At 39.6% G+C, this 26,360-nt stretch overlaps 2 protein-coding genes across 3 annotated transcripts in view; one reads left to right on the top strand and one right to left on the bottom strand.

Annotated features, from left to right (window-relative positions):
• The window catches only part of Jazf1 (JAZF zinc finger 1), a 318,398-nt gene extending 306,989 nt beyond the window's left edge, over positions 1-11,409 (top strand). Inside the window, exons 4-5 of the mRNA XM_090332809.1 lie at positions 1,818-1,987; positions 9,076-11,409. Of these exons, the coding sequence (XP_090188935.1) occupies positions 1,818-1,987; positions 9,076-9,252 (347 nt within the window). The 3' untranslated portion in view covers positions 9,253-11,409. The remainder of the gene's footprint in view (positions 1-1,817; positions 1,988-9,075) is intronic.
• Positions 11,410-12,499: 1,090 nt separating this feature from the next.
• The window catches only part of Tax1bp1 (Tax1 binding protein 1), a 49,937-nt gene continuing 36,076 nt past the window's right edge, over positions 12,500-26,360 (bottom strand). For both annotated transcript variants that reach the window (XM_090332807.1, XM_090332808.1), the window contains exons 15-18: positions 22,458-22,608; positions 21,728-21,870; positions 14,359-14,441; positions 12,500-13,503 (exon numbers count right to left, since the gene is read on the bottom strand). In XM_090332807.1, coding sequence (XP_090188933.1) covers positions 13,302-13,503; positions 14,359-14,441; positions 21,728-21,870; positions 22,458-22,608 — 579 coding nt within the window. In that variant the 3' untranslated portion in view covers positions 12,500-13,301. The remainder of the gene's footprint in view (positions 13,504-14,358; positions 14,442-21,727; positions 21,871-22,457; positions 22,609-26,360) is intronic.

The following is a 26,360-nucleotide window of genomic DNA, read 5'->3' as shown; positions in this document are numbered from 1 at the left end:
CTGAACGGGCAGGAATACAGGTGTGTCACTGGGTACCCAGCTTCTAAGATCTGAGGATCATGTTTTGAAGCCAACCTGGGGAGGAAAGTCCATAAAACTCTTCAGAAATGGAACTGTGTTCATCAGCCTTGAGCAAAAAAGCCCAGGGATAGCACCCAGGTCATGAGTTCAAGCGCTCTCTCTCTCTCTCTCTCTCTCTCTCTCTCTCTCTCTCTCTCTCTCTCTCTCTCTCTCTCTCTCTCTCTCTCTGTCTCTGTGTCTCTGTCTCTGTGTCTCTGTCTCTGTCTCTCTCTGTTTCTCTCTCTCCATATGTATATGATATATATAATATATATATATATATCCATACCACTCCAAGAACTACAGGGGTATCTAAGCTGCCTTCAATGTAGCAGACCCTTCCTGCCCTCCTATATATCCTTTCAATCCCAGGTCTCTGTTCCAGGCTCAAATGCTCGTCAAACAATCTTATTAATGCCTATTAAGATGAAACCCAATAAAAGTGCCAATATCTGGTGCTGAAATAATTGATGTGGCAGAGTGAGCCCAAGAGGCACCCAGGCAGGCAGGCCCTGGTGCAATTTGACCTTCCACCTGGGGGATGAAATCCACAACCGTAATTGCTACCATATAATTCTTATTAATGTTGTGCCATAATTCCTATTTATTCCACGGGGCTTGTAAATGCATTAGGACTTGTCAACATATTATTTTACACTGTTTATGATCTGTAGAATTATGTCCTTCAAGGTAGCATTGTGCAAATGCCCAGAATAAATGGCTTTAGGCCTCATTAAAAAGAGCAAAAAGGCGGCTGCTTGTGAAAGTGGCTCTCCATCACTGCTCTGCCCGTCAGAAGTCAGGAAAGTGATTTGAAATGAAATGTTGAGCCAAGCCCTTCATTTTTAGTTGTAGAAAGGAATCTGCCTTCCTGCCTGAGCTGACAGCAACAGCTCTGCCCTGAAGGGCCCAGACCTAGATGATGCGTAGGTGTGAGCTTGGCCTCTGAGCGACAAGGGTTTCTGCCCTCTTGGTTTCGTGGGGTAACCCCTTCTCAGTCCAAAACGTCCACTATTTATCCCCACTTAAATGTAAGTATCTAAAAAGTACAACTGTGGCCCCCCCAGGAGCTGTGCGCCTGTCTAAGCTAGGATAGCATAGAAGGGAGGGAGGGTTGGTGTGCTGGCTCACTGTGTGGAGACAGGGATCGGAACTCAACTAGATTTTTGTGTTTGGCCTTACAGCCTGCCCACTGCTTTTGCAGTCACAGGCTTCCCTGCCATAGGCTTAAAACATTTCTGCCTTTGCCTGACTTCTACTACTGCAACCTCTCATTATTTTTATTTGAAGTTGTTAAAAGCAAATAACAACAAAAATCTTTTGCTTTAGCTAGGTACTGATGGCTCATGCCTGTAATGCTAGCTATGAAATCTGAGGATTGCAGATCAGAGCCAGCGCAGGCAGGAAAGTCCATCAGACTCTTATCTCCAGTTAACCACCAAAACTTCTAGGGTGGGAGAGAGAGGGTGTACTGTGGCTCAAGTAGTAGAGTGCTAGCCTTGAGCACAAAAGCTAAAGGACAGGGTCCAGGCCCTGAGTTCAAGCCTAGCGGGGAAAAAAACAAAAACCTTTGTTCAGCTGCTTCCTAGCCCTGAGTCACTGGGAAGCCTCTGACCTGGTCTCAAGAGAGTGATGGTGTTCTGTGGGACTGCAGCTCCCCTCTAGACTGCTCTGTCATTGCTGCTCCCCTACAGCTGGGATGGATCCATGGGGAGGTGACCACTCTGACAGATGTCATGTTTTCTCTGCCCCCACAGGCAGCGAATACGATGAGGAGGAGGTGGACTATGAGGAGTCGGACAGCGATGAGTCCTGGACCACAGAGAGTGCTATCAGCTCTGAAGCCATCCTCAGCTCCATGTGCATGAATGGAGGGGAAGAGAAGCCTTTTGCCTGCCCAGTTCCCGGATGTAAAAAGCGATACAAGGTTAAAAAAAATTTTTTTTGTTTGCTTGGTGCAACCTCTATCTTTAAGAGAACTGCCTTTTCCCAAACACCCCTCAATTCTAAAGAAAGCTTATTGGCCAGGAAGCTATTCACCTCTTCTGTATTCTGGATACTCCAGGACTCATCCTCTTCTGTACTCTATTCCTGGTCACCAGGCTAGCCAATGCCTGAGACAGCTTTCTGGTGCATTTGGCTCGGGTTCTGGGTGTTTTCTCCTTTGTGGGAAATGGAAGTCAAAGAGATCTTTTTTCTTTTTCTTTTTTTTGTCAGTCCTGGGGCTTGAACTCAGGGCCTGAGCACTGTCCTTGGGCTTTCTCAAGGCTAGAGCTCTACCACGTGAGCCATAGCAACACTTCCAGCTTTTGTATGTGGTACTGAGGAATTGAACCCAGGTCTTCATTCATGCTAGGCAAGCACTCTACCACTAGGGCAAACTCCTGGGCCTAAAGAGATCTTTTGTTAGAGGACTGTGTCTATAATAGTCCCTAATTTCACGGCACATGGGGGCCCCATCAGAACAACAAAATGTGGGGGATAGATGTGTAGCTCAGTGGCAGGTCAATTCCCAGAACCTATTTATTTACCAAATACCTTTCCCAGTGGACAGCTGACCAGGTGGCTCACATTCCACTTTGAGGTTATAAAAGCCCCACATGGCTCCCAGAGCCTTTCTGGAATTGACCTTCTACCTAAGGCAGTTTGTGCACCCTTCCCCAATTGAATGAATGGAGATGAGGTTAAAAAAAAAAAAAAGTGCTAAAACATTTTGGAACTTTTTTTGTTTTTTGTTTTGCCAGTCATGGAGCTTGAGAAAGTCCAAGACAGTGCCTATTCCCTCAGTTCAAGGCCAGAGCTCTACTACTTGAGCCACAGCACCACTTCCAGCTTTTTCTATGGTTATGTGGTACCAAGGAATCAAACCCAGGGTTTTGTGCATGCTAGGCAAGCACTCTACCACTAGGCCACACTCCCAGCCCCATGCTCAACATGATGGTCAGAATGGAAGTCAAAAAGTCTATCTCTGCAAGCTTCGCTCTGAGGGTTATGGGCAGCTGGGCATGCAAAGTTTCTATTAAGAAAACTCCTAGGACAATACCCTAAGAAACACCCATAAGATTTGAAGTGGGGGTTCAAAGGGCATTCTAAGAGGTGGAATTGCAACTTTCCCCCAAGGTGTTAGCAGCTCTCTAAACTCCAGCCATTTGATAGAAATATAAACGTCACAACATACTCTGCACACCCAGTGGCATGCAGGCTCACCCAGGCTCAGCAGATTGCTTTTTAAAGGCTTGGATGTGGAATAACAAGAGCACTCCCCCCCTACTCCCCACCTTCTTTTTAGTACTGGTCCTGGGGCTTGAACTCAGGGTCTGGCCCTATCTCTTAGAGTTCTAGCCTTGAGCAAAGGAACTCATCACTTGCCAAAGGGTTTACTTCCTACTTCTTGGGAGCTTCATTGGTGAAGAGAGTCTCACAGATTTTTGTCTGGGGCTCACTAATATGGGTGTTGGGGTGTGTGTGTATGTGTGTGTGTGTTGGTCCCAGGGCTGGGCTGCTTTTTTTTTTTTTTGGCTGTCCCACTTGAGCCATACCTTTTTGCTTGCCTTTTGATTGGTTATTTTGGAGATGGCTGGCTTTGAAAATTGATCCTCCAGATTTTAGCCTCCTTACTAGATGAGATTATGAGCCATGGTGCCCAGCTTCTATTATAAATACTAATTTATTTTACTTACTGTGTGCTTGCTAGCGTCTGTATTGGAGAGAAAGGGTAGTGATGGCTGCAGTATTATAAAAAGCAGAATCCAGAAGTGCCACCATATATTTATCCTCCAGGATAAGTTAGACTTTATTTCCTGCCCCTTGTTGGCAGTTGGTTTCTTGGGCACTGATTCAGGACTGGTTCCCTCTGCTGTGCAAAATGCCAGCAATGTTAAGATGAGGAGGCCAGGAGTTTGGCCAAGTGATAGAGTGCTTGCCTAGCATGCACGAAGACCGGGGTTCGATTCCTCGGTACTATACACATAGAAAAACACCAGAAGTGGTGCTGAGGCTCAAGTGGTAGAAAAGTCCAAGGACAGTGCTCAGGCCCTGAGCTCAAGCCCAGGACTGGCAAAAAAAATTAATAATAATAATGGTAAGAAGATGAGTTATCTAACTTCCCAGACTTCATTTTGAGTAGGAACCTAGCAAAACAGCCAAAGTTGGCCGCTTTCTCTACCACTTGAGCCATGACACCCAATCACTGAATTCAAGCCCAGGACTGGCAAAAAAACAAGCAAACAAAACAAAACAAAAGTTGTAATTTATCTTTCATAACTGCACAGGAAACCCCCAGGGGAGGAATCAGCAGGTTTCTGAAGAGGTTGCTTTCGGTTCAACTATAGCATCTTGAAAAATGTACTATTCTTTGTTGGAAAGGGGACAAGACAATGGAAAGGATTTCAAGTCTCTGGGGTCACAACTTTGTCGGGGCAGATAAATGGCTGATAAACGCTGGTTGGAAGAGCTGATTAATACAACTCTACCTCCACTCTGGCCTGGGATGGTACAAAGGGAGTCCACAGTAGTTGCCCTTTGTCCTTCCTGGAAGAGAGGGAAGGTCTCATATCTTTTGTCTATTGAATTTTGTCTTTGGGGACAAAGGGGACAAATGGTAGGATAGCAGCTTCCACTCAGCAGTGCTGCCGGCAGAGGTGTGCTTGAGGCATTTTCTGTTCTCCCATGCCCTCCTCTCATCAGCACCTCTTACTGAGTTCCACTCTGTTCTCATGACATAGCCTAAATACAGCCTCCTCTGGGAGTGCAGGATGCTTGTCTACAGCTCTGACCTTGACCTTAACATTACCTACACTCTGTTGCTGCTGCTGGCCAGCCATGCTCCAGCCCTGTCCCCAGCACCCAGCACAGCTCCAGATGTGTGGATAATCTGAGGACCAGGACTAAAAAGGGCAGTCGGGTCCCTGCTGACCACTGGAACTGACCACTGGCAGATTGCCACTTTTTCAAACTCTTCTGTGGTGCTCCAGCCTCACACTTCAGCCTTCGATTTGAAACCAGACAACTCTCATCCCACATCAAAGAGAAGAAAGAGGAGACATAAAGCTACAAAGCATTTAGTCCTCACCACTAGAACATAAAAATTATCCAAACCCTCAAAGCACTACAACTGTTTAAGAAGTACAAAAGAGAAGCCAGGTATGGTGGCTCACTCCTGTAATCCTAGCTACTCATGAGGCTGAGATCTGAGGACCATGGTTCAAAGCCAGCCTGGGCACTAAAGTTGGTGAGACTCATCTCCAATTAACTCCCAGAAAACCAAAAGTGGTGCTGTGGATCAAGGGGTAGAGCAGTAGCCTTGAGCTGAAGAGCTCAGGGACAGCACTCAGGCCCAGAGTGCAAGCACCATGACTGACAAAAAGAAAAAGAAAACAAAAGTGAAACAGAACGCCCCTCCTGGGCTGAGAATGTGCCTTAGTGGTAGAGTGCTTACCTAGCATGCATGAAGCCCTGGGTTCAATTCCTCAGTACTACACGAACAGAAAAAGCCAGAAGTGGAGTTATGGCTGAAATGGTAGAGTGCTAGCCTTGTGTACAAACAGGCTCAGGGACAGCACCCAGGCCCTGAGTACAAGCCCCAGGACTCCCTCACAAACCCAGATTGTCCTTCCCACAAAACCCCCAACTCCCATGACCTGGAAAATTTCTTTGGAAGGGTCCTGTGTCCATAACAGGCCTTTTGCTACCTAAATCCTGTCAAGCAACTCTGTAGCTTGGACTTTAAACTACTGAGGGAAACTCCCAGATCTCCCAGGGACTCCAGACTGGACAGTGAGGAATGAGAGCTTCAAACATACTCCTCCCTAATCCTCCTTTAAAAGTTTACCCTGGACTGGGAATGTAGCTCAGTAATAGGACACTTGCCTAATTTGTTCAAGGCTCCAGGTTCAATATCCAGAAGCAGGAAAAAAATCATCCTGAGCATTTATATCAGTTAGACGGGTGGAAGGATTCATCACCTACCATGAGCACAAATTCAAAAATAGTGCCCACAGGGGAACAGAATTCTACCAGAAAAATCCTAGTATTAGCAAACAGTGCCCAGCAATATTTTATTACAGTAGGATTTTAAGAATAATTTCCAAATTGCTTGTTCACTGACTGGCTTAATTCCATGGTAGGGGCATATGGCTCCTTATGGTTGAACCCCATCTGAGTCTACCTTTTACCCCTGCCTTACCTCCTCTCACATGCTAGTCTTCATCACACTAGTGTTATATTTCCAAGGCCACCAGGTGGTCCTCAGAGTTGAGTAGGTAGCAGTGTAGGAGGCTGAGGGCATGTCTATAGAACTGACTGTCTCTAGTTCCCAAGGCCATTCCATTACATAGCAGATGTGTGATCCTGGGTGAGTCCTGTCTTCTCTGGTATCAGTTTCCTTACCAGTCGACATCAAGTATTCGGCACAAGTTCTTAAGACTCTGTAGACTCTCCTTGCCTTTTTAGAGGTTCATTGCTTTTGCTTTTTTCAAAGACCAGAGGATTTGAGGACTGAGAGTGGTAGTTTAGTAGTATTGCTGCCTCTCAAGTAGCTGGAATTATGTGCTAACAGCCTTGGCTGCCTTGGAACTTTAAGCATAAGACTATCTCAGAAAAAGAAAAAAAAAAGACTATCTCAGAAGCAAAATCTAAAATCAGTAACCAGTGACTCACACCTACAATCCTAACTACTCAGGAGGCTAATACTGGGAGGCTATCAGTTCAAGGCTAGCCCAGGTGGAAAAGTTTGAGGGATCTCTTTCTCAGCAGAAAACTGGGCCCTTTTATCCTAGCTATGACAAACAGAATTTGAGCATTCACTTTTTATAATGTATGCCCTTATTTGCTATTGATAGTTTTGAATGTTTAAGTCATTTTAAGGTTAATGTAATTACAAATCTTTTAGAGCTCCTCTTAGATTCACATTATCTGCACATGAATGGGTAGATGGAAGAAATCTTTCCACAAATCAACCGTCTGATTTGACCTTGTGATAAAGGAGCCCCAGTGACAGTGATATATTAAGTCACAGTAACAGAGACAGGAGTGGTGGACTGTAGGTTCTTTGACTAACCCAGCATTGGAACTGTTATTTCCAACTGGTTTCCGCTTCCAGAGCTGTTCTCTCCTGAGCCTCTCAAGACAAGAAAAGGCCTCCACTCACTTCCAGCTTGTCCCACACCTGGAGATTTGTTTCTGTATTCCTATTGGCTTGGCTTTAGCAATATCTCTTTTCAAACTTTCCCTGGGACTTAACTACATGTAAAAGCTTAGGCCTGGATGGAGTTCTATGAGCCTCTGTACTGTTGCCAAGATGAATCATGATAAACCCAGCTCTCCCTGTGCCAACACTGCCTCATCCTAGCAAGAAAGAGTGATTACAAGGTCCCTATGAAAACAAGGACATGAAAATGGGGACCAAGACATGAGAAAGGGTATCAATGTATGTGAAGTAATGCACCTTCTATCTTACGAATATAATGTAACCCTTCTATTAATTACAATAAAAATAAAAAACATAAAAAAATAAAAACAAGGACATGAATATTGAGTAACCTTCGGCCACAGAAAAGGAACATACGAGGAGGTGCTATGTGAAGATTCACTGAGCAAGCCAGGGGCACATTTCTCCTTTGAGCCAGAAGATGACCTTTTTGCACATGGAAGTTGAGTCAGTTTCAGGAGCATTAGGTCCAAAGACATCACTCTCTTCGTGCGCTTTCTCCCCCATCCCACATCCTACACACAGCTTGCAATAGTTACCTTCACAGTTATGAGTGATTGGCCAAGCTTAGGGGGGGTGTCTGGTCCTGCCCCTGCCACCTCTGCTCTCCAGTCTAAGTGGTCAGTATTTCTCACTTGGTTTCAAGTGCAGCCTCTATCAACTTGTAGCAAGACCTAAAGCGTGTCCTTTCTGTAAGCTAAGGTGCACGCAGGGAGAAAAGGGATGAGGGTGCAGCCAACCCCGAGCCAGGCTCTCCAGGCAGAGGCTGTTTGCTGTCCAGTGCAATGGCTGGCAAACAGCAGCAATAAAGATGTTCTTAATAGACTCCCAGAAAATGGATAACTGTGAAGTAGGAAGACTTGGGATTGGGCACAGTAGGACTGGATTTAGTAAATTCACCCTTTAGCCATCTGCACTTAAACTCTCGCTTCCTTATTTCTGACAGTTGCTGACTTGGAGATTAAGACCTAGGCACAAATATCATCTTTGTCATTTTTTTTTAAAGGCTATCAGTTAAGGCCCTGAGCCCGTTTCTTTGTAATAGGATGAGTAATAATTCATTAAATATATAAAAAATAAATCTAGGAAGATACTAGCAAACATGCAAACCAAGTAATAAAAATCTAGAAATAAGACAGGGTATGGTGGCACATGCCTGTAGTTCCAGTACTCAGGATGAAGTAGGAAGTTATGAGTTCAAGCTCAGCCTTGGCAGGCAAGAACCTCCTCAAAACACATTCCTAGTGTCCAGATGCTAAGATACCCAGTCAGTATTTTGTTGTCCAAACTGCTTACAAATGACTTAAATTTTAAGTATAATGTTATGTTTGGAATGTCACGTTGACTAAAGGCAAAGCCTGGTTTGTCCATAGGTTCTTATTTTGACAGGAACAACATGGGGACCAGGCAGGATGTGGTCAGTAAGCAACTGGAATCAGAGACCGACAGAGCAGAAGAATGACCAAATTTAAACAATCCTAGCTCCCTACCATGCTTTTCAAGCTGTTGGTTATTTCCAGATCCAAGACTTACAAAAGTCATCTAATTTGTCCTTCTGTTTATCCTTTAGAAAGGTACTTTGTTGGTCATCCTGAGTGTTTTATAGATTCACAGTGAAGCCAAGCGACAGGCTAGAACTGTGACTTTTTTCATAGACAGTCTGGACCTGAAATATACAATACTTGAAGTCTCTCATTTCCAGAGTATTAGAGACTTGTTTTCCTTGTGCCGTAGTCTGGATTCCAGTGCCCTTTGCTCAAGCATTATTTATGACTCCACCTAATAAGTAATATCTTGCTTCTCCACAGAATGTGAATGGCATAAAGTACCATGCCAAGAATGGTCATCGAACACAGATTCGAGTCCGCAAACCATTCAAGTGTCGGTGTGGGAAGAGTTACAAGACAGCTCAGGGCCTGCGGCACCACACAATCAACTTTCATCCCCCGGTGTCGGCTGAGATTATCAGGAAGATGCAGCAATAACATGCTGGTCATAACTGTGCCAAGAAACCCTCACCAGCAGTTGCTGATTTTGAAAACAGCCACCTTTTTTCAGGGGAAGCATTCAGCAACCCTTTAAAGAATTAAATGCATGCTTTAAATTTTTCTGTAATTTTGGAATGACGTAACTTTGTAGAGTTAATGATTTTGTACATTTGCACATGTAATCATCATACCCATTTTCATTACTTTGATATAAGGTGCTAAATAAAAAAAAGCTCTAGGTTCTTCAGCACATTTCCCCCAAAACAAAATAAAACTGAGGGCATGTTGCATTTTTAGTTGTATTGCAGTGATATCAATGGGGGTGGGGGGGTGGCACTGAGAAGTTTTCAAGATTGTAATGTGATTGAAGTTTTTTTCAACACATCAACTCACTTATGTTCAAAACCAAAATAATATCTTCATTATCAAACTGGTTATCATGCCTTACATAATGGAGTTAGTATTTGTGAGTAGAAAGACTTTAGGTAATGGAAATATAAATAAGAATGTTTAACATAATATGCTAAAATATTTTCATATTTAAATAACATGTTAAAGGTGTGCTCTTTGTGTTTTATCTTGCAAATCCTTTTGCCCTTTAAAAAGCTGAAAATCTTGCCACCTAACTTACCAATCATTTCAGTGTTATAAATGGCATTGTTTCTTAAATTCTATTCAGTTCATTAATTTAAACACACCATTTATTCAGTGCCTGCAGGGTGCAAAGGATTAAATTCGTAACTATGATTATTTGTGGACCAAGATACCATTTAGTGAAATACATCCCTGGAATCTGTCAGAAAACACTCTGAAATACTTAAGTGCAAAATTTATGTGTGTGAAATTTAGTTGTAGCTTCATCCTCAGATGAAGTTTTCAAGCACTTTGTAGTTCTCTATTGCCAACGACATTTGTGTTGCCAATTCCCGCAACCACACTGCCCTAACATACCTGTGGGTTGCAAGTCCAAATTAAAACTCTAAGCACGTTTCAAAGAGGAACATTTTTGTGAAGACCCACATTGCCTCCTCTTCACGTTGTGTTTTGAGACTTCTTTTAAAAGCACTTTTCCCATCACAGTGTAGATGTCTACATTTATCACTGGAAATGTCTGTTTAGCTTTATAAAACATTTTACCGAAAATATGAAAATGAGCCTTACTGACAATAAGTGCTTCTTGCAGCAGGTGGTCAAAGAAAAGAGACTAGACCATGAAGTGTGACCTTCATCTGGACCATTCCTGAAGTACCATCTCGAACAGTACCATCATGCCTTTGAGTGTTCTTTTCTCCCAAGTGCTATTCCTTAAACATGAGAGTTTACCAGTTGCCTAATTATGCAATAAAAACTGCTTTGCCACAGCTAACTGCCCACAGTACAAAATGGTGAAAAGTCAACTCGAATTCCCCCCAAAATAACTTTCCACATTCCCATTTGATGAAGTCTTACATATGTCTGGGAAGCAGGGATTCTGCCTCAAATTTTCAGACATTTTGGGAAAAAAAAAAGACAATTGTTAGATGGGTGAGTTGTAAATCCCTCCTAATAGAGGTTTTACAGTAGTATGTATGAAGATTCTACCCACTGAAGCGTTCCTCAGATCTCTGAAGAGGGGTCTTGGTCCTGAATATACAGTGTTCTCCCGTATGTTTAAAAAGGTAATCCACACATGAGAATCAACTAGTTGGTGCATAAGAAAGCCCTACTTGGCTATTTCATATCTACCTACAATTGACCAAAAAAAATTTTTTTTAAGTTTTAGGCCAGCATTTATTATTTAGCTTTGCTCCTTCTAGTGCAAGGAAGTGCAGGCTGGATCAGTGGTTCAACAGCTAGACAGTCATAAAATACTCATTGTGCATGTTAAATTTTTTTCAATGAGAAAGCAAATTCCAGTTTCTATTCTTCATTGTGACAGTATTAATAAACAGGTATGGATGGGAATATTTTGTTATACTGTGTATAGTGAATGTATTGTACTGTGTCTGTGAAAACTGTGCTTTAAATTATATTTTCATATGTTTTGTTGGGAACAGAGCACATTAAGTTTGAAAGCAACAGAGGTTTTAGAAGTAAAGGCAACTTAATCAAAATTCCTGTCAAGAAAAGCTGCTTAAATAAATGTAAATGAAATCACATTTAAAATAAACTGCCTCTGGCCCAAAATAAACATGACTCTTCGTTTTCATTAATTCTCTTTAAAACAACAACAACAAAAAAAAAAAAACAGTACCGGAGCAGGGAATGTGGCCTAGTGGTAGAGTGCTTGTTACCATGCATGAAGCACTAGGTACAATTCCTCAGTACCACATAAACAGAAAAAGCCAGAAGTGGCACTGTGGCTCAATGGTAGAGCCCTAGCCATGATTACCCAGGGCGGGGGGGGGGGGGGGGGAGGGAAACCACAAACAAAATAAAACAGTTTATTAGTTTCTGTGGTAAACTTGGTACTAATATATCCATCCAGCATCTTGTTCTACCTTGGACTCTATGTTTTACAAAGTTCAGATAATGTACACAGATTTTACTCCCTTAATGTTTTGCTTAGACTAGAAGATGTAATTTTTCTACCACTAATAAATTGCCTATTACAAGCTTTGGCCCAAACACTATTTTAAAATGGAGAGTACTTTTAGTTTAGGGTATTCCAGGGGTAATCCATACTTAACTGCATAAAAATGTATAAAAAATGTTCACAGAATACAACAAAATTGTTCCTGAGTATATCCTATTTGTCATACAACTTACAAGAAAGTTGAAATAGGCAATCTTTAAATTCTGCTACCTTCCAGGACTGCTACAACTTAACCAAGTTGGCACCTAAATGTTTAACATTGGTATGCTCTATGCTTAAAAACCTCTCCAAAGGATTTCAGTAACACAAAAATTCTACTCCAAATTCAAGGGACAGGATATATCCATAGATGAGACAGCATTCTAGGGTATAATAACTGAACTAAGTATCAACTTAACATCTTAAGAGCTAGTTTTTGAACAAGCCTGAATTTTTTGGTAAGTACTACAGAAGCAAATCAAAAGTACTTCATATTATAAAAGAGAAAGGAATATCATTTACAACTTTATAGTCCAAACCAAAGAAGATCCCCAATATGTTAGCAGAAAATCTATTGAGAATTTTCAAAGGTGACAACAATGAAATTACAGACCTTGAGGTATGCATCCTCTTTAATGTTAATACTACAAGGCAGAGACATAACTCAAGAAATACATTATGTGATTTGGATTTATAGATTACACTTTTAATTACCAAGAATATTATCTCAAATTTATATTCTCAGCATAAAAATGATATTCTGTGATTTTATGCCACAAACACAACTTATGACTTTAATAGGAAACAAACTATTCTGATAGGAAACAAATTGCTCTGATCTATCTTGTTACATTTCTCACTGTAAATACAAACTCAATATGGTTAAAAATAATCCATCCTATAATTTTTATAAGTTAGCAAAATAGGTGTCTATTACTTCCTAATGCCAATGTTTCATATACAAAAAGAATATTTGCAAGCATGTGATCACATTCTACATGTAACTCGTTTCTAAATAAGACTAAAACCCTATCATTTCATGAGCAAAATTACAGACCTTTATTTAAAAAATTCGCAGAACTGTTCTGATCAATGCTTTTTATTACATAATATTCAGCAGTCATGCTCAATCAACAAGGTCAACAGTAAATATTCTGCTAAGTAATGTAGTACACTATTATGGACATATATTTTAGTGCCATAACATTAAAATAATTCCTGTATCCTTTTTCCATACTATTTTGCAAATGAGAAAATAAATAAGATATAAACACACAAGAGCTTCTTTTCTTACAGCAGGTTAAGATTAAGAGGTTAAAATTGCATTTATTGAGAAGTTATAGGCTGACCCTACCCCTAATAATACCAAACTAAAAGTAGTTTGTAGACAGAAGAGTGTGCAATAGAGTGCAGGGAAAACCTGTGGTCTCCTTAGTGGTCTATTTAAGATGATTTTAACTGCTATACTGTATTCATTCATAATAAAAAGTAACTAATCAAAGTTTAGAACATTCTGATCAAAATGGGTTTGAACATGCCTTTCAAACCCCTGCTGGTCATAGTCAGGAGGGAACTGCTCACTGCACATTGGGCACACCTTCCAGTGACTTTCAACATGCTCTTCAAATTTGCTCTGATCGTAGTTGGGAGGGAACATTAATTCACAGAGGGGACACTTCTTGTGAACATCAAAGCTTAAACAAAGAGGAAAAATGAAACAATTACATATTATAACAGCAGAAATTGTCTACATACCATAAGGTTATATTTAAAGCTAATTAGCTGATATTCATGACAAACAATCTGTCCTGAAAGTCTTAAGTTATTTCAGAAAATTATTGTTCCAGGGCCAGAAGTGCAGCCTAGTGGTAAAGTGCTTGCCTAGCATGCACAAAGCCCTGGGTTCAATTTGGTGCCACATACCCAGGTCAGGCTGGCTTCAAACCTATGAGTGACTAGGATTACAGTATAGGTTACCAGGTACCCAGAAGAAAATGCTTTTTCTTTTTTCCCTTTGTTGGTCATGGGGCTTGAACTCTAGGCCTGGGCACTGTCCCTGAGCTCTTCAGCTAAAGGCTACCGCCCTACCCCTTGAGCCACAGCACCACTTTCGGTTTTCTAGTGGTTACTTGGGGGTAAGAGTCTCATTTTTTAGTGCCCAGGCTGGCTTTGAACCGTGATACTCAGATCTCAGCCTCTGAGTAGCTAGGATTACAAGGCGTGAGCCACCTCGCCTGGCTGAAAGTGCTTTTCATTTAAAAAACAAAACAAAAACTGCAAAGATGAATCCAACCCATAATTTTCCAACAGAATTTATTTCAGTCTAGTATCTAGGAAATTCCATGGTACTATTTCTGAAGATCAGTCATCAAGACAACAGGTAAGGGCACAAATTACTAGGTCCTAATCCTGTATTTTCTAGGTCAGTAGGTCAGACCATTGACAATTAAGATCCCTAGTAAGTTCCCAGTAACACCTTTTGAGAAAAATTACAAAAATTATGCAGTTTTACACAGGAAAAACAAAAACAAAAGAAAAACAAAATGTACCTGGAGTCAAAGCAGAAGCCTGTTCCATGCCCATGTAAACGCTGAGTGGGTAGGGGAGGAGCAGTGGGCACATCTTCACCCTCCTAGGCCAAGAAAAAGTAAATGTTTTGAGAAAAGTGAAACAAAATGTAAATCCTTCATTCAATAAAGCACAGAGACTGTATCAAGTCAAATTACTCAAATTTTACTTCTACTGTATAATACAACTTTCACATAAACATGGTTCACAGTAAATTTTATGAAGTATTTTGTTTAAACACTATAGAGTGGCCGGGAGTGTGGCCGGGAGCGTGGCCTCATGGTAAAGAGCTCACCTAGCATGCACAGAGCCCTGAGATCTATTTCTCAGTACTACATACATAGAAAAGGTTGGAAGTGTCACTGTGGCTCAAGTGGTAGAGCACTGGCCTTGAAAAAAAGTCCAAGGACAGTACGCAGGCCCTAAGTTCAAGCCCCAGAACTGGCCAAAAAAAATAAAAAAAGTGGGAGGAACCCACTACAGCGTAAATGAAGACCCTGGATGTACTGGGTAACTGTGTCTTACATAAGATTTCAACATACAATTTAAAATGATAATGGAACTTAAAATTTATAAATTGAATTCTAGAATTTCCCATTTAACGTTTTCAGACTAGAGTTGATTATGCATAAAGCCACAGATACAGGAAATGTGCTCCTATATAAGCTGTACTTGGTAAAATGGAGACATACTGCACCTGCATGTGTGAATGAAGTCAAAGCAGAACTACTTGAGCTTATATATATATAGGCCATTTTACTACTTTTTTATTGTTCTATAGATAGGGTAGATGGGGTGGCCACTTTCCTAACTGTATGAACACTGCATTAAACTGTTAACTTTCTGTGTATTGTGCATTGGATTTATGTATAAATCCTGTCAAAAAACTTGAAATAATAAATTCAGGAATGAAATATGCATCTTTACATAGGTGTACACACTGGGAAATCCAACCAGAAAAATACATGTTAAAGCAATACAATACACTGAACCTCAATATTATTATAGAAAAATTCATGTTTTGAAGCTATCAAGTGAAACTTCTAAAAACCTGATTTTAAATTGCAAAGAATACTCTCAATTTGTGAGTCTAGGCCTGCATCCCATTGTTATTAGAGATTTGTACAAGCTCTATTAACAGCCAGAACACGAAGACAGTGCCTTTTTTTCTTTCCCTCAGCAGCTATGAGCTGCTCCTGTGTTGTGACCTCACAGTCTGTGAGCAGGTGCAGGCACGGCTGAACATTATTTCTGCTGCTTGGCAGTCATGCTGCCCTAGAGCTATTAATGAGGTAGTCACCTGTGTCACAGGAGGTACCAAAAAATTCTAATTGGTGTGAAAATGCACTTTAAATGGACAATCAAAAACCCAAGTTGTTTCATGGTGAGCACTTGGCTATTATTCTGACAATCTTCAAAATTGAAAGAGAAGCTTTTTTTTCTGTATTCAACACACAAGAAATTGCTTTTGTATACATAATTGCTATAAGATGTAACTATAGGGGAAAAGAAAATGGACAGATAACAGGAGATGGAGAAGTTAGGATAAAATACAAGTATTTTTTAGGAGATTCAAAAGCTTCCTGAATTGTACTTCTTTGAGAATCTAATTTTTGAGTCTTCTGTACAAAGAAGGAAGATGACAAATAATTGAATCAGTTATGTTTATTATCTATGACAGTAAATGTTGATTCTGGGTCGGGTTACTCTAGCTCCCACATTCAGGATTCCAAGGATAAAGTTCTGAACCCGCTTATTTTAAAGAGAATAGTGATAGTGAACAAGAATTTCAGATTCATCTTGAAAGAGGAAAAAATGCAAAAATTTGAAACATTGAAGAAATAAGGGAAAATTTTGCTATTATTATGTAATACTAGTTAACATTCCTCTTTATATGAGATATTATTCTTAGGCTTTATCAGACCCTCATTTCCAGTAATCTGTCAGTTGATGGAAGAACGCAGAACTGTACAATTTGTATAAAGATAAAAGAACAAGAACTCTACAATAATTCTGCCTTATTTGTGGATTTATTACACACAGAAGATAAGTAGGAGCTTTGAAAAAAATTAAAACTGAACTATCTGCTTTATTTTTAATTTATTTATGTGGGTGGTACTGGACAACTTGGGATCAAAGCTTACAGGGTAGGTGCTCTACCATGTAAGCCATACCTAGAGCCCCTGAACTATGTGTTTTCCACATAAACTCTATCTCAATGAATCTGTCATCAAATATTACTTTCCTACGGTGACCTGAATCTTAAATAGTTCAGAAGATAACATAAATATTATTTTTTTAAAAAGCACATTTCTTTAACCAAACTCGGCCACAAATACTTAAATAGTCCTCAAGATCTGAAGGGTAGCACTTGGCTACAGAAAGAGGGAAATTCAACATTAAGAGATGGCCATCAGTGGAACCTGGAATGCAGCTAAGTAAGTGGCAGTTATCTGATGCCTACTCAATAACTAAGGTCATGTATGAATTGTGTATTTGTGAAAGCAGGTTCAATCTCTAGCACCACATTCAAACAAAAGTTTTAAAAGTCAACCAGATATAGAATGCCAAGAGAAAATAACTACATGCAAAAACTGATTTAAGCTGAGGGTTTGCATATCATAGATACATATTAATCTATGCAATAAAACATTATGTCTATAGAGTATATACAAACCATCAGCTTAATTTTAGCTATGTTCTAAAACCTGGGTGAATACTTGTTAAACAGGACATTTAAAATATTATGTAATAATCAATGTTAATAAATTCTTTAATAAAAATTATCATGCAAAAAACTTATTAAAACACAGAAGCTTTTTTATGATAACCTATTTAATTTTTTGGTTCATAGTATTAGAGAATGACTTGTTTTATAATTAACACTAAGAAACCAGAAACTTTTCACATTTAGAGCCAATTTAAGTTAATCTCTGTGTGCAGTTTGAGGTAAGGATATTAAATATTCATAAAAATCATTTGTTGCAAAGATTATTCTTTTCCCATTAAACTGTTTTAATATTCTAAATAAATGAACTGTGATTATATACTACTTCTTATACAGTAAACTAAATAAAAAATTTAAGACCATGAAAAATGGCAAATTGGGGGAAAATAAAACTTGCACAATGGCAAATAGGAAATAGGTTTTGATATATATATATATATATATATATTTTTTTTTTTTTTTTGCTTTAAAGCAACTTTGGAGTCAAAGACCCTTTAGAGTCACAGACTTTTCTGCAAATAATTGCTAAGAATGCGTCAGGAAGATATGTGTGCATCTATAAAAACTGTTTAGGTATCCCTATGGAAAGTAATCAACAGGAAAGCAATCTACATATTAAAAGAATATGTGAACCTCATTTTTCAGAAAGAAAGGAAAGAAATGAGACAATGAGAAACAATCTAGAAAAGAATGAAAATAATGGGGCCAGGAACATGGCCTACTGGTAGAGTGCTCGCCTAGTTAGATTCCTCAGTACCACATACCTAGAAAAAGCCAGAAGTGGTGCTGCAGCTCTGAGTGTTAGAGCCCTACCCCTGAGAAAGCCCAACCATAGTACTCAGGCCTTAAGTGAAACCCCAGGACTGGCAAAAGAAAGAAAGGGGGAGAGGGGAGGAGGGAGGAAGGGAGGGAGGGAGGAAGGGAGGGAGAAAGGGAGGGAGGGAAGGTGAGGCAAAAGAGAAAGACAGAGAAAATAAGCCTGGCACTGGTGGCTCATGCCTGTAATCCTAGCTCCTCGGGAGGCTGAGATCTGAAGACTGCAGTTCAAAGCCATACCAGGCAGGAAAGTCTGTGAGACTCTTATTTCCAATAAACTACTCAGAAAAAGGCAGATGTGGTGCTATAGTTAAAGTGGTAGAGCATAATCATTGAGAACTAACTAAAGCTCAAGGATAGTACCCAGGCACCAAGGTCAAGCCCCAGGATAGGATTTTTTTTAAGGGTAAAATGCCTTGACTAATGGAGAAGGAAGTTCTGACCAGCGCATTCCTAACTTTACCAAATACATTATCATTTAAGAATTTTTAAAAATGTAACCTGATTCACAGTAGATCTGGAGTAGAACAGGAGATTTTACATTTTTAGCAAAAATTTTGGAGATGCTACCTCCTTTTCCTACACAAACAACACTGATAAGCAAGGATTTAGATACATGTCTCCAAAATTGGTATGAAAGGGTTTAGTGCAAACTCAAGACATTCTGTGGGTTTTAATTTTACGGGGTATTAAACAAATCTTTAGTACTTGTCAGGTATCACATAAAAAGCTTAGGAGTATACAACTTTAGATGCTACATTCATCTCAGTGACATCCTAAGTTTTGAAAAGCAGAGTCTTTAGCAGTTGCTGGGACTCAGAGCCACAAGTAGAGTCCCTCCGCATCTTCCCAGTGGATCTGTTCTCTGTGCTGGACGAGGGTGGGTAAGGGTCTAAGACTCAGGAGCCAGCACAGAGGTACCCTGAGACTCCCTGGTCCTGGTTGGCAGGAGAACAACCTTGGCTGCTGGCACCTGGGTAGACAGCCGTTTGGGGAGGAGAGGCTCAGGAAGGAGAGCACCAGCCATGAAAGCAAGCCAACTAAGTGTGAGACCCTGAGTTCAAATCCAAGTATCCCACCCCCACCAAACTCAGTGGGAAATGAAAGCAGCCAGTCCAGGAGAATTATAAAGATTGAGAAATTAACTGCATAATAGCTAAAATCACACACAAGCCATTAGTAACTCTTGTTATTTTGAAAGAAAATAAAAAATTATCTTCAAAATGGTTACTCAGTTTCTTAGGTCAGTAGAAATAATAAGAATTTATTCCCTGGGGCTGAGAGTTTGGCCTAGTGGTAGAGTGCTTGCCTAGCATGCATGAAGACATGGGTTCAATTCCTCAGTACCACATACATAGAAAAAAGCCAGAAGTGGTGCTGAGGCTCAAGGGCTAGAACTGTAGCCTTGAGAAAGTCCAAGAACAGTGCTCAGGCCCTGAGCACTATGTAGTGCTGTGAAATCTAAAAACCAAAGTAAACAAACAAATAGAACCCCAATGAAATGGTAACAAAAAGTGCCAGGAAACCCAGACCCAGTGGCTCATGCCTGTAATCCTAGCTATTTAGAAGGCTGAGATCTGAGGATCGAGTTTCAAAGCCAGCCCAGGTACTAAAGTCCATGAGCCTCTTATCTCCAATTAACCATCAGAAAACTAGAAGTGGCACTATAGCCCAAAGGGTAGGGTGGTAGCCTTGGACCAGGGCTCAGGGACAACATTCAGGCTCAGAGTTCAAGTCCCACCACCAATCAAGGGGAAAAAAAAAAGTGCCAGGTACTGAGAACAAATGGAAACCTTTGGTGTGGCCTTACCTGACAGGTAGTTACGCCTATATCCTCCACAGCCAAACTGATAAGATTTAAATCCTGCCTTTTTGATTCATCAGCTGTATGATTTGAGGCTAGTTATTTGATCTCTTTCCACTTTCTTCCACTATAAATTAGCAATAGTTAAAACTCATACTTCTTAGTACTGCCATGAAGCAAAAAATATCTGTGTATGTAGCATTAGCAGAGATAAAGAAATATTTACTGTCATGACCATCACTGCAATTATGATGTTAAGAGTTACTGCAATTATTAGGCAAATGGGAGTTATTATAAAAGGGCTTTTAAAAGCTGACCATTTTCTGAGATAGGCTAAAGGAGTAGGCTAACTGACTCAAAGGTGCCTACTTGCACCTGTGATAGTTAATCATTTCAGGACAAAGAAACAAAACAGGTCAATTAAAATTTGCTTTCCATTTCTTATTAAAGTACTGCATTTAAAAGTCATCTTTGCTATGATAACAAAAATGCAAAAGGTTTTGAATATGCATAAAAATTGCTTTCTGTCTAAGCGAAAAATCTTCTGATTATAAAACACAATTATCCCAGGTATGCATATTCATCTCATTACCAAATCTAAGCATGTCAGCAAATGAGGACAAGACACTAACACTGCTTCTCATGGGTTTGCAGGAGGGCAAAGCACACAGATAAGGAAGAACATTCTGCTAATTAAACTGAAGTAGATGACTATGGAAGAGAAGGGCCTGTCACATGTAACAACTGTGTCAAGAATGATCAGATTAAATATGCAAAATGTGAAGTAAAAGGTATGTAAAAAAACACAGCAGGATAGTACTCCAGACCTTAAGCAGGCTACAAAAGTTCTGACAGTTTTCCTAATTATTCTCAGTAATGGACATAGGAGGCCAAAAGGCAGAAGAGCAAAATACATTTTTATCCATTATGGGTGATGAACAGTAAGGCTAAAATCATGCCTGTCTGAACACTGATCAGTTTCTGCAAAGGTTAATAGCAATTAAATGCAGCAAACTAGTTTAAATGAGAAACAGGTCATGATACCAATGTACTTGTAAAGAGCACAATAAAGCATTTCTTTTAAATTTATCTTAATGCATAGGAAACCCAAAAAGAGCTATGATGAAGTGGGGTGGGGGAACCCTGTATTTCAAAAGAGTTGCACTGAGGAAATGAACCTATTAAGTAATGAAAATGGAGGGGGGGATCTTTGGGAGGGGCCCAGTCCTGAGGCTTGAACGAAAGGCCTGGGCACTGTCCCTGAGCATCTTTTGCTCCAGGGTAGCACTCTACCACTTTACCATTTGAGCCAAAGCACCACCTCTGGCCTTTTCTGTATATGTGATACTAAGGAATTGAACTCAGGGCTTCATGCAAGTACTCTACCACTATGTCACAGTCCCAGCCCTGCAGAAGATCTCTTGAATAAAAGTATTTTGAAATAAAAGACTACAAAAATGAATTTACCTGTTATCAGTATTGTTTTGGGACCATAGAATAAGAAATGCTACATAAATAATAAAGCTATCTAAATGAGTATTTCTTCCAAAAGATACCATAATAATAAAGATAATAAAATTCATCTTTAATTTTGCTGGTAACAAATATTAATTAAAAATGGCAATTTTATGGTTCAATATGCAGTGCTTTTTCTATCCCAGAGCACTTACAATTATATGGATGTAATGATTTAGTAAGTGATAAATAAAATTATATTAACTGATGCCTACAACATTCCAAAATTATTCTCTGAACTTTATGTTACATTAGTGTATATATATATATGTATGTGTGTATTTATACGTGTATATATACATGTATATGTATGCAGAAGCATAACAAGTTGTTTTCAAATTAAAATACAAGCAGGTTTCTTTTTTCAGAAGTCAAGTAGAGGCAATTATATGAAAACAAAAATACATACTTCTCACATACACATATCCCCTTAACATTAAATTGGAAAACAAAAGGGACAGGTTCAGACCACGGAAATTCAACTTACTTTGTTATCCTCGGGGTCTTCTAAACCATCAGGCCGACTAAGGTTTCTAGCAGGCTGACTGCAGACAACATTGTCTTCCCAAGAGGGGACTCTTATAGGTGGCCTTTGGATTTCATCTGGGTAAAAAGCACCATCTGCTCCATCTGTAATAAAATTTCAGAAGGGGGGAAATTTAGAAAGGATAATCAATCCAGTTACTAAAATGAACATTTCCATACACCAAGTGCTACGCCCTCTAAATACTATCAAAGGAACAAAGAGCCCACTAAGGAATGGGGACCAACCACACAGCATCTGGAAGCTCTTGACTCAATACCTAGCACTGAAAAATAAACAAAACAGAAAGGGTGAGAAAGAGGAAAAGCAACAAATCCAATTAGGCACTGTGGCATAAGCCTCTAATCCCAATGCCCAGAAGCCTGAAGCAAAAGGATGTAGCCAGAAATACACAGTGAGATTCCATCTCAAGGAAAAAAAAATCTTGTTAAACCCAATGGTTCAAATAACTGGACTGTAAGTAATAAGGGAACAGGCTACATGTTTATGGTATATCATTTCTAAGTGATGCTACCTCCATTAAACATTAAAGCTGAAAACATAAAAAACACAATGTTTCTATTAGAGTTGATTGTTCTAGGGGTCCTCTAATCTAATGAAAATCTAAGAAAAAACAAAAACAAAAAACCCCTCCAAATTCAGCTAATCCCAAAGCCAAAAACATGTTAATGACCTCTTGTTTCCTGGGTTTCGTAAGGGTTACCATACTGCAGAACTGGCTGAGTATTCGGAAGAACAGGAACATGTCCATTTTGCTCTGGGCATGTGTTGAGACACTGTGAGATGTGTTGGGGGCTCTCAACTTCCAAACTCCTTTTAAATTCCTAGAATTAACAGCAAAAAGAAAGATGAATAAGAACTTGCAAGGAAAACATTATTCTATGTGGTAGAGCTCTAGCCTTGAGAAAGTCCAAGGACAGTGCTCAGGCCCTGAGCTCAAGCCCAGGACTGGCAAAAAAAAAAAAAAAAAAAAAAAAGAAATCAAGTAGTCAATTGTTTTTAAATGTTTGCCGGGTAGAATGAAAAAGAACTTTCTTACTCAGGAGGCTCAGATCTGAGGATCAAGGTTCAAAGCCAGCATAGGTACAAAAGGACCCGAGACTCTTATCTTCAATTAACTTCTAAAAAAAGAGAAGTGGGGCTAGGCTCAAGGGTAGGGCAGTAGCCTTGAGCTGAAGAGCTCAGAGATGGTGTCTTCACACAGTTTAAGCCCCCTGTGCCCCCCCCCCAAAAAACCAAAAACCTTTCTTAACCTCTTAATAAAGCCTATAGAAAATCTAAATGCTGAAAAAATTAAAACTAAGAACCAATAAAAGGAAAGAACACTGGCTCTCTTCTGTTCAAAATAAGCAGTTAACTCAAGATTGAGATTACGATTTAAACGAGATTAAAGTAAATACACTAAAAAGAAGTAAACATAGACATCATTACATGGAAGTTGTGTAGTGGCTCAAAGTGGTAGTGTGCTAGCCTCCAGCATGAAGAGTGCAGGGACTATACCCAGGCCCTAAATTCAAGCCCCACAACCAACAACAACAAAAAACAATGAAAAAATAAAACTCTTAACTCTATTAGCTCAGGAATGATTAAGAGAAAATGTTCACTAAAAAAATAATATTTGAGGGCTGGGAATTTGATCTACTGGTAGAGTGCTTGCCTAGCATGCATGAAGATCTGGGTTTGATTCCTCAGTACCATGTACATAGAAAAAAGTCAGAAGTGACACTGTAACTCAAGCAGTGGAATCTCACAGACTTTGGTGCCTGGGCTGGCTGTGAACCACCATCCTCAGATCTCAGCCTCCTGAGTAGCTAGGATTACAGGCACTGCCAAGCTTGATTTTTTTAAATACACAAAGAGAAAGACACACAGACACAGACACAGTACTTAGCTATGAAAGAGAGTTCTCTCATACCGTATAGCTGTGTGTATGTGTGTGAGTATGTGTCTAAGATGTAATGAAGGCACACCAAATACATGTATTTCAGTTTCTAAAATCCCTTCTCCAGTAAAAGGAACAGGGTTTCTAGGAGAAAAGATTAGGGTCAGGAAAACTACAAGATAAACCTTTTTATCCCACAGATGTTAGGGCTCAAAGGATAATGAAGAACATATTAAAAGGCCATAGCAGTTAATGTGAAATGGGATTTTATTTGTTTAAAAAAAGATGTGATATCAGTAGCAAACTGGCTGTGACAAATTATAACCTACTAAGTAAAATAGAAATGAATGAATGAATAAAGGCATTTAAATGGAAAGATAACTCATTCTTGCAGAAAAATTCCAAATGGTCAATATAGAATTGAGGGAATTAGAAGATCATTAATAAATGCTAAAAATACTGGGCAAAAAGTTTAATGAAAAACAAGATGTTGCTACATCTCAAAATTTCTGCCTTCAAATTACGAATAGCAAAAGAAATTTTTTTCAACTATACAGTCACAAAATCTGGCAATGGTTTCAAGAAAAACCAAAGGAAAATAAAAACCATACATATTATGTTCTCTCTCTCTCTTTTTTTTTTACAAGTAATTATAATGGAATAGAAGTGGCATGGGAAATAATGATATTTCTAGGAATACATTTTATATTGTGTAGGCTTTGGGAAAATACAAGAATGCATTGCACATTGAGATAATAAATAATAAAAAGTACAGGGGGAAAACAACTGAAACTGAATCCAACCAGAAACAAGTGTACTTCAAACAGGGATTATGTCAGGACAAGAGAAGGAAAGCAAAGCTAAGTTAACATTTGGGGCAAGAGGATTGAACACAATCTTCCACTCTCCTCCACATATCCTTGTCACAGCAATATTGATTAGTAATTCTGAAAACCTTTATGTAGACTACTGGATTTAGTAAAAATAAATGTGTGGTATACACAGAATCTCACTGTGGAAGAGCTAAACAAATAGAAAGGAGGAATACAATGAAGAATGCTGTGAGTGAGTACCAGAACTCAGGGTACCTAAAAACACAAATGTTCACTAGCTCTCTCCAATGAAAGGACCTATAAGCAATGAGCACTGGATAATGAGGAAAAATGACAGCCTATTACTTTGGTTTCTAAATATTATTCCCCACTAATAAAAAAGAAAGGCTTTTTGGAGTAAACGGATTTTAGAGTGAGGAGAGCTTTTTATATCACCAAAATGGTGGATTCCACAAATAAGATCTATGTTCACCTTGCATTTTTTTAAAATCATAACTTGAAATGACAGAAAGAAGCTGGGTACAGTGGCTCCCGCCTGTAATTCTAGCTACTCAGGAGGCTGAGATCTGAGGATCAGGGTTCAAAGCCAGCCCCAGCACTAAAAATCCATGAGACTCTTATCTGCAATTAACCTCTAGAAAACTGCAAGTAGAGCTGTTGCTCAAGGGGTACGGCAGTCTTCAGCTGAAGAACTCAGTGACAGCATCCAAGCCCAGAGTTCAAGCCCCATGACTGACAAAAAAAAAAAAAAAAGAGGAAAGAAATGCCAGGAAGAAATGAAATGTTCAAGAGGACTGGCGTTTGGCCTAGTGGTAAGAGTGCTTGCCTAGCATACACTAAGACCCATGTTCAATTCCTTGGTACCACATACATAAAGAAAAGCCAGGAGTGGTGCTGTGGCCTGAGTGGTAGAACTCTAGCCTTGAGAAAGCCCAAGGACAGTGCTCAGGCCCTAAGTTTAAGCCCAAGGACGGGGGGAAAAAAAAACCCAGAAATTAAATGTTCATAAACCTAACAATGTTTGAAGCCTGGCCTATTAAGAACCTGCAGAAGGTATACTCATTAACAAAAAGTGGGATTATAAGAACAAAACGTTAACAAAGTCAATAAATTGTTATCCAGTGACTAAAAGGAATGTCACATTGATGATTATCAGATAGGAAAAAAGATGACTGGTAGGAAAGGAAATGAATGAATATATATATATATATATGTGTGTGTGTGTATATATATATATATATATATATATATATATAGCTGGATACCAGTGGCTCACATCTGTAATCCTAGCTACTCAGGAAGCTGAGATCTGAGGATGTGTTCAAAGCCAACCTGGGCTGGCTGGAGATAAGAGTCTCACAGACTCGTATCTGCAATTAACCACCAGAAAACCGGAAGTGGAGCTGTGGTAGAGCAGAAGAGTCTTGAGCTGAAGAGCTCAAGGTCAGGGCCCAGAGTTCAAGCCCCATGACCATAACAAATAAATGAATAAATAATTGATAGACATGAAAATAAACTTTAAAACAAACAGTAGTTTCAGTAACTCTGTGTGTGTGTGTGTGTGTGTGTGTGTGTGTGTGATATCTTTATCTTGCTTCTTGACAAAAGGCTTCACCAAACCTTGGAATTTCCAGTGTAAGAACCTATGTTAATGAGGTAATAAGGAAGAGGACTGGTCACTGGAAGGAATAAAAACACACAGCATGATTAGAAGGTTGAACATGTCAGGACACCATCCCACTCACATGGTGGCCACCTCAAACTTGTAAAGATGGCGCCTGCACATAGTTACATCACTTATGTAATGCTTTACCCAAGCTAAATCAGTCATATCAGCAAAGAAACCTCAGACAAAATTCCT

The sequence above is a fragment of the Megascapheus bottae genome, chromosome 5, assembly GCF_031878675.1.
Source record: "Megascapheus bottae isolate mThoBot1 chromosome 5, mThoBot2.hap1, whole genome shotgun sequence".
NCBI classification, from domain to species: Eukaryota; Metazoa; Chordata; class Mammalia; order Rodentia; family Geomyidae; genus Megascapheus; species Megascapheus bottae.
This window is presented reverse-complemented; position numbering and strand designations above follow the sequence as displayed.